The sequence below is a fragment of the Microtus ochrogaster genome, linkage group LG9, assembly GCF_000317375.1.
Source record: "Microtus ochrogaster isolate Prairie Vole_2 linkage group LG9, MicOch1.0, whole genome shotgun sequence".
Taxonomy (NCBI): Eukaryota; Metazoa; Chordata; class Mammalia; order Rodentia; family Cricetidae; genus Microtus; species Microtus ochrogaster.
The window spans coordinates 36,828,726-36,837,338 of record NC_022034.1 but is presented as its reverse complement, the minus strand read 5'-3'; the positions used below and the strand labels follow the sequence as shown (position 1 = coordinate 36,837,338).

At 33.7% G+C, this 8,613-nt stretch overlaps 1 protein-coding gene across 1 annotated transcript in view; it reads right to left on the bottom strand.

Annotated features, from left to right (window-relative positions):
* Nkain2 (sodium/potassium transporting ATPase interacting 2) overlaps positions 1-8,613 on the bottom strand; it is an 857,503-nt gene that overhangs the window by 422,244 nt on the left and 426,646 nt on the right. Inside the window, exon 3 of the mRNA XM_026787356.1 lies at positions 5,454-5,591. Coding sequence (XP_026643157.1) covers positions 5,454-5,591 — 138 coding nt within the window. The remainder of the gene's footprint in view (positions 1-5,453; positions 5,592-8,613) is intronic.

The following is an 8,613-nucleotide window of genomic DNA, read 5'->3' as shown; positions in this document are numbered from 1 at the left end:
GTTACATGTCATAAGAGGACTGATGAGTGAAACTCATCCATGTTTTTGTAATTAACAAACTGTGTTTCATACCCAACACTGTATTAGTCTTGCCAGTATCTTGGGCTCAAGTAAACATGGATCACACAATGTGATTTCCAACATAAAGTCATGTTTTCATCAGAAGCATATATTTATTTGTGAATGAGTTAACCAGAGTTAATTTGAACTTTTTCAATTAAATTTTTGTCAAGAATTATACAATATCAGCTCTATCTACATATAGTATCTGCACTCCTATCTGGAATTTAAATTTTCTATTTCATTTTCTTTGATCATATTGCATTATTCTAAATACCAGAGACTCTCAAAGAAGACTAAAGATTGCTTGTTATAATTGACTGTTTTAAATTTGAAAATTGTTCTTCTTTATGCTTATGAACAGGAAAATTAGTGATGGAAAAAATTCACTGTCTACTCTCTTTATGTTTTTGCTGTACTTAGCATTTCAGAGAATATTCACAAGCTTTGAATGAATGCCTGCTTCTTAAAGCACATTTTAGGGCACTGGCATTTTTATTTTAGTAAAGTTGGATACAATGGCTAAAATCTTACTAGTTATATTTTAATATAATATTTAACTTTTTAAAATTTCAAAAGAGAATGAATTACAAAGACAAAAAGAGCTTAAAGAGATGAAAATAATAAGCATTATAATGAAGTTTTATAGCATTTTAAGTGAAAATATCTACAATTAGTTTTTATGATTCTCAAAAATATTGTTATATACAGCCTTCTTATTTTTGTGAAATCTTACTAATGTACTTTTAGTTATTTCTATAACTATATGACATATACTAATATATAATATCTTACTATATATTTATAACATAAATATATGAGAAAATCATTTGATATTCTATACAATAATATATTCCTTACCAAAATTCTTAAAATAAATATTCATAAAAAACAATTAAACAACTATTCCAAATTTATCACCTCACAATGACATAAAACAAGTAATAATAGCATAAAAAATCTACTTCAATAAAGATAAATAGGACTTTAAATATAAGTAAATTTTTCATATCAAATATGAGCCACTTGTTTGTCAGAACTAACAAGAATTCAGTGCTCTTGTTGGAAGCAGAATAATTTACTACAATTTAGGATATGAAACTCAGTTATTTCTTAATAACGCTTATATACTTTTATTATTGGGTATTATTATTTATTATAAGGAGCAATTTGTAAAAAACACAAAAATATTTTTCATGGAGAACATTGTACACATTATAATAAGTAAAATATAGGAATGGATGATATAAGCATCAAAATTAAGATTGCTTAAATGAGCAATGTAATATATGTTTATAGCTTCATATTAAATCAAAAGCTTAAAAATTCTATATGATATACATTAAAATTTTCAATTTTCCAATACATTTCATCAATATACATGTAAAGAAAACATAAAACTGTCCATAATACCTGTCAGAAATAAGCACATGAGGTTGCCTAATTTTATATTGAACTACTGATAACAAACACAAAATGACAAATATAAAAATCATAAAGGGACATCTTTAGAAAAAAAAAGTTAAATAAATGATCTAAGCCTTCAGTCTTGACTGCAGCGGAAACATCAGTGTCAGCTACAGTCTCTAATCATGCATTTGTCTTCTTTAGATGTTTCCTGAAGTAGAATTCCTATCATTTAAGATTCCATTTAAGATTCTTCCACTGCAATTTCTTTGTCTTCTTTGGACAAACTGTAATTTTATTCCATTTTTATGCTATGTTCTTACTTTTTTCTGAAGCCACTTTTGGACCCTCAGTCAAAGAAATTACATAGAAATAGATAACTTTTAAAATTATTTCCAAAAATAGAGTAATACTCTACAACTCCAACAGCTAGTGCTGGTTTTGAGAAAAGCTCATACAAGAGAAGAGAGGGTTAGGAGAGATAGGAGAAAATTGTGTTTTAGGGCTATAGACACAACTCATTGTAAATACTGAGAACAATGATCATAGCCAGATTCTGAAATAATTGAGAACTCGGATGGAATACATGTGGACATGCTCATCTGATTAAGAGAGTTGTCAAGGAAGCAGTTGTCAGAGCTATTTGCAATGTTTTTGATGAATATGACGTGAGATTGTAAGAGAGAAAAAACTTAAAGGGAAAAAACGGATTGTAAAACAGGATTTTCTGGTTATATTTCCAACCCAGAACTTTCTAAAAGTTATGGTGTGGGAAATCCTGCTATCTATGTGTTGCTTTTATTGGTTAATGAATAAAGCCATTTCTGTCAGTGGCTTAGCAGTATAGGGCAAGGTGGGAATTCCAAGCAGAAGAAAAAGTAGGTGGAATCAAAGGGAAGCCATTTAGCAACTGCAGGAGACAGATGCCTCCACAGGAACCCACTGAAACAAAATTTTGCCGATATGTCACGACCTCGTGGTGATGCACACACTAATGGAGATGGGTTAGTTTAGGATATAAGAGATAGACAGAAATATACTTAAGCTATTGGCCAAAGAGTACTGCAAATAATATAGTTTCTGTGTGATTATTTAGTGTCTGAGCAGATGGGGATAAACAGCCTCTGTCAACAGAGTTAAAATGCAGAAATTTAGTATCAGCAACAGGCAACTAATTCCCAATAAATGACAGTGCCTCCAGAAAAAAAATCAAACCCAGAGTGTTGCCTATAAGAAAGAGCAAATGAGGGAAGAGTGTGAAAATGTGTTGTGACACAGCACCTCAGGAGGGTTTCAAGTTTTTCTAACACACAACTAGACAAAGATCTACATCATAAGGGAAGATTATAACAGAACACAGAGTAGTCTTAAAGTACTTGCAATGAAAGGCACAGAAAACAGTTCAACCATCATTTTGTTTTACATTCCTTCCTAGGCTAGAGCTACAATGTATTATTTAATGCTACTTTTGAATAGTAATAAGGAAAATATTATAGCTAATTTGCATTGAACACCATTGAATACTAAGCATTGTGATAAATGTATTTCATAAACTATCCTACTTCCTACCTACCACTTCCCTCTCCATTTTTAAATTGTTCAGACGTTTTGGTCTTCATCCCAAGTATTTATTCATAAATACAGATGTGATAGTTATTTAATGATATTGAATGCAACTTTAATTATAGGAATAAAATCACAAAAGGCACAGAGTCACATTTTCCATTTATAGTTGATAGTAAATCAACTAAAATCTCATGAAAAAATATAATTGATGCTTCTATTTTCAAAAAATATTGAATCTAGATGAGACAAATTTGTGCACAGACACAAACAACATATTAGACTCAAGATTTCAGCCTTTCTATTTTAACTTCAAATGGTTCATTCCTAGCCACTGTGCTATAGTCCCTACCTTAGAGCAAACTGGTTTACCATGGGGTTAAAGTAAGTTATGCGAGGCAGAGATAACCAAAATTAATAATTATGAAAACTTACTATTGAAACATACTATATGGAAACTTATCATTTCAAGAGCCTACTAAATATTGCTTTTTTTAAAAAAAGAAAAACTAAGAAATAAATGATAATTTGAATGAAAGTATACTGCATGAGTGGATAATGCTGCCCTCAGAAGACAACAATTATTAAACAAACACCCATTGGCAAATATGAGACAGAGCTCTATGAGTTGTTGGTTAGGGAGGAGCCAGAGGCAGCTAAAAATATGGAGTCTCTTGCCATCGTTCTTGGTTGCCCACCAAAATTTGACTGTAAGACCATGTTTATGAAGATACTATTTACTTTGGCTATGGAAGACAGAAATACAGACCAAGCACCCTCTTTCTAACTAGAATTCATTGTGCTAGAAAGAGCAATGCCAGCTGCTGGAAGAGAAGAGTCATCCAGAGTCTTAACAGATGTGGGCTTGGCATGCTGCAGTACTGATCTGACAGACAAGATAAACTTACTGGCACAATAGTGGCATAGTTATTATGAGAATAACTAAATCTTTCTGATTGAATGTGAATCATATTCCTCACTAGGCAATGCATTCCTGATCCTGTCAACCTGGGCAAATGCCATTGACAAGGGAACTCACAGGTCCTAGGATAAATATTAGTAAACTTGTTTTGCTCCTAGGATGCAATGTCAAAATGCATCCCAATTATTTACGTTTGTAACTATAAACTGTGCTGCTCCCAGAAACCCTAATTAAATTCACTGGCATTGTCATTCACACATACACACCACATGCATGCGCGCTCTTGCTCACAAACACACACACACACACACACACTCTAAGGTGTCGAGACTAGTTTGAAAAAAGAAGTACAGTTCCAGAAAAAAAACAAAGAACAATAAAAGTTAATCTAAGAAAAATAATTTCAATGCTTGTAATAATTTGTCAAATGGACAATACCATCACAACTCAAATAGAAAATTTTTACCATTCAACCAAACACTTCTTACATTGTAGATCTCTACCTCACTACACATGTTGCGTACTCTTTCTCAGAGCACACGCCTGGATGCATGGACCGTGAACTACTCTTTCCTCTTTAGCAAAGCACTTAACCTCTTGGATGCATCTTGTTTTACTTTCTTCCCCAGTTCCAGTGAGCGTCCTGTGTTGAGTACTTTACTGACCAGACAAGGACACCTTCTATGAGAAGGATGTTTCATGAAACTTGAGAAGCCCTGGTGATGTAAGTCTAAGGGGACTGATCTTAAGCTGTACTAACATGGTTTAACATTTGAAACAAGTCCCTAAATATTTATCCTTGAAAAAAGTAAAATGGACAAAAGTGTTTGAACATGAAAAAACAAAAACAATAACAAAAACCCTACATTAATGAAGAATGACAGTAGAAATCTGAGGCACATATAAAGTTAAGAAAAAAAATCCTGTTATAGCTCCCATAGCAACTGTAACACAGTTGAATTTCACTTTTATGTTAAGTGTGTTTAACTTGAATAGGAATACCAAATACTTTCTTTGAGCCAAAATGAGAATTATGGTCAACACCAAAACAATGATCCACAATATTCTAGCTTCCATCTAGTTCAAATATTATCCATAATGTTCATTAAAAATTTCACATCAAAGTATATAGTTGTTTGCAATGGTTTTAAGCTATGTTTATCTAATTTTTGAGACGGAGCTATTTTAAATGAGAAAACAATCTTATTAACTTTTCTTAATTCAGAGGCCACAACTTGATAATTTAGAAACATAGGATCATGATTCTGCTTGTAATTATATGAAAACATTTGCCCAAAGTGCAATTAATGAAAATACAATATGATTATATCCATTATCAAACTCAATTACTATTGATGTCGTCTGTAACTATGAAAATAAACACATGATTTAAGATCATGCTACTCTTAAAGCAGGATACATATTTAGTTTGTAGGACTTCTGTAGGTTGTATATCTTTCTCCAGTTCAGTAGAGAAGGTAAATGCAGGTAGAATACTTACTCCTGTTATGTAACGAGGTCTATACTGAATAGTTCCAAACAAACCAAGGATGACAATGATAATATGTACAAAATTTGCCAGGATAGGTGCCCACTGATATCCAAGGAAGTCAAATATCTGCCTCTCCAGCACACAAACCTAAAATAGCAAAAGAGGATGGAATAGGTCAGCACAAATGAGAAACATCACAGGGTCAGAGATCAAAGAATCACTGTGACAGATATTATAATTAGCAAGTATAACTCTACTATAGTATGTGGCATTTTTAACAGTAAAAATGGAGTGTTTAGGCATATTGCAATGGAACACCATGTAAGTATCCACAGAGAGCCATTTGCCTTTCGTAGATGAAAGATCTCATTTGCACAGTCACACATACACACACATACACACACACACACGATATTGCTATATGCACTATCAATCATTTCAAGTCGTCAACCAGAAAATTCCCCATGCAAGGCTTGTTTGGTTTTCTTCAAATGTCACTCTGTAAATTGTATATTCACAAGGGGAATTCTTACATAGGAAAAAGAAAGAAAGAAAAGAAAAGAAAAATCCACAAGCTACTGGGAGTCTGGACAAAGATATACCACCAAACAAGCTACATGAGTCATATCTTCTTAGAGTGACTAAAGAGAAGAACATCAGCAGATGAGAAAGGCCCTCTCAATCCTAACAGTGAATAGCTATAAAGCAAACAGAGTTTTATCATACAGGCAATGTAAAAGAAGGGCCAAAAAGGAAATAAGAATGTGGAAAAAAAAAAAAAAAAGAACATGCCCTCAGTGTTTTTAAAGCAAAACAATGTAATCTAATGCTCCCCAGTTTGTAATTAAAACATAAGTATTTTAATGAGTGAGAAGACACTAATAAAAATAGCAAAATTACAGTAACAAGTTGGCAGTAGCTCTGAAATTTCATTTTACCCTCAATAGAGAAATATGGATTGCTGGCAAATCCTTTATTAGACCTAACAAAACAGCCTACTGGATTTCTTGCCTGTCCTTTTGATGGACTGATCATAAACTCACTCTTCAGAGAAAAACATTGCAAATTGTCTCAACATTCCACAATAGGGTCAAGGAAAACTCAGCCACGATTTTGAATGAAATGATAATTTTAAAGCCCTCCAACTTCCAAAAGCCAGCCAAAACCTTTTGGTTGGATTTGGGGAACCTGTTCCTCATACTGGGTGACCTTGCCCAGTATTAAGCTACAAGGGTAAGTACATAGTACTACTGCAATTTGATATGCCATGTTTGGTTGCTATCCATGGGAGGCCTACACTTTTCTGAATATAAATGAAGAAGAGTAGATCTGTGGGGCAGAGGGGAGGTAGGGGGAAGGAATGGGAGGAGAAGAGAGAGGAAAACTGTGGTCTGGATGTAAAATGAGTAAACTAATTTGATTTAAATAAAATCCTTCAAACTTATTAATATCCTTATGATTTAATGATACTTCTCATCAGTAAGAAACACTGAATTTCAACCCAGACAATCTGTTCTTAAATACATATGGAACCAGTGAGATGGCCAAAAATAAAAAATACTTATTAGTGCAAGCCTGATGACTTGGGTTAGATCCATGCAAACAGTGGAAGGAGAAAACTATCTCCTAAGAATTGTCCTCTGACTTCCATATATGTGCAGTGGCACCTATGTGAAGCCATGTGTGTGTACACTAATATAACCTTCAATAATACACATTTTATAGTTTTTTTAAAAACTATAGCATAATTACATTATTTCCACCTTCTCTTTTCTCTGCCCCACCCCTCCCATGTACTCTACTTGCTCTTTCTCAAATTCCTGGCCTCTTTTCCTGTGTGTGTGTTCCTAAATACATAAATACAAGCCGTTTATTCCATACAATGTTACCTATATGCATTTTTAAGTTTAAAAATTGTGCTTATGGCCTAGTTTGAAGACTTCTTTTTTTAATTAATTAATTTATTTATTAAAGATCTCTGTCTCTTCCCCGCCACCGCTTCCCTCCCCCTCCCCCAATCAAGTCCCCCTCCCTTGTCAGCCCAAAGAGCTATCAGAGTTCCCTGCCCTGTGGGAAGTCCAAGGACCACCCACCTCCATCCAGGTCTAGTAAGGTGAGCATCCAAACTGCCTAGGCTCCCACAAAGCCAGTATGTGCAGTAGGTTCAAAAACCCACTTCTTGAATGGGCATGATCACACTTTAGTTCTTTAGCTAAGTCACAGATTTCCTTTGGGGAACTTGAAAGAGAAAAGAGATTTCCAACAGCCATTTGCATAATTCCCCCATTTTCTAAAGCAAAGCTTGAACCATGCAATGACTGTAATTCTTACAATATGACCTAAACAGGTCATGTCACTGTGTCTTTGCAGGGATAGAGGTTGAAGAAGGAAAATACAGGGAAGAGGAAAAGGAGGGAAAGGAGGAAGGCATTGATGATGATGATGATGATGATGGTGATGATGATGATGATGATGATGATGATGATGATGATGATGATGATGACAATGTACTCTGTAGTCCCTTGCATATGCTAAATCCATCATGGCATGAGATAAAGCAATACAATATTCTGATTGACTAATGACCACAAAGGTTTGTAGATCTTGAACTCAGTAACTTCATAAACTAACTGTTTTTCAGGAAGCTGAAACATTCCATTAGCTATTTCAGGTATTTAGCAAAATAAATAACATCTATTTCTGACACAGAATAATGCTGGATGTACCTTGAATGCCTGCATAAATAGTGCCAAAGATTAAGTAGTTCTTCTGACAGAACGACTCTTAATAATGTATATGAAATCTCATTTCCACATTAAGCTTTCTTGTCTTTTGCTTATGAATAAATGGTAAACCGAAATGAAAGGCAACAGCAAGATAAATTTGAACTCTATATGTTTTGAGCATCATGACTGTGGGGACACAGCAGGAGGAAAGCACAGAGCATATCAGTCAAGCAGTGGGAACTTTCTGAACAAATGGACCAATTACATGAGAAGATCATACTGCTGACATTAATTATAAAAACATGTAAACAGTAATGTACTTACTAAGTTTGCAAGTCTAAAATAAATATTTAACAATATTCATTAGGTGTAAAATGACAGAACTAATAGCTTTTTCCTCATGAGATTATGAAGACAGAATAATCTTTTTTATTTATTTATTT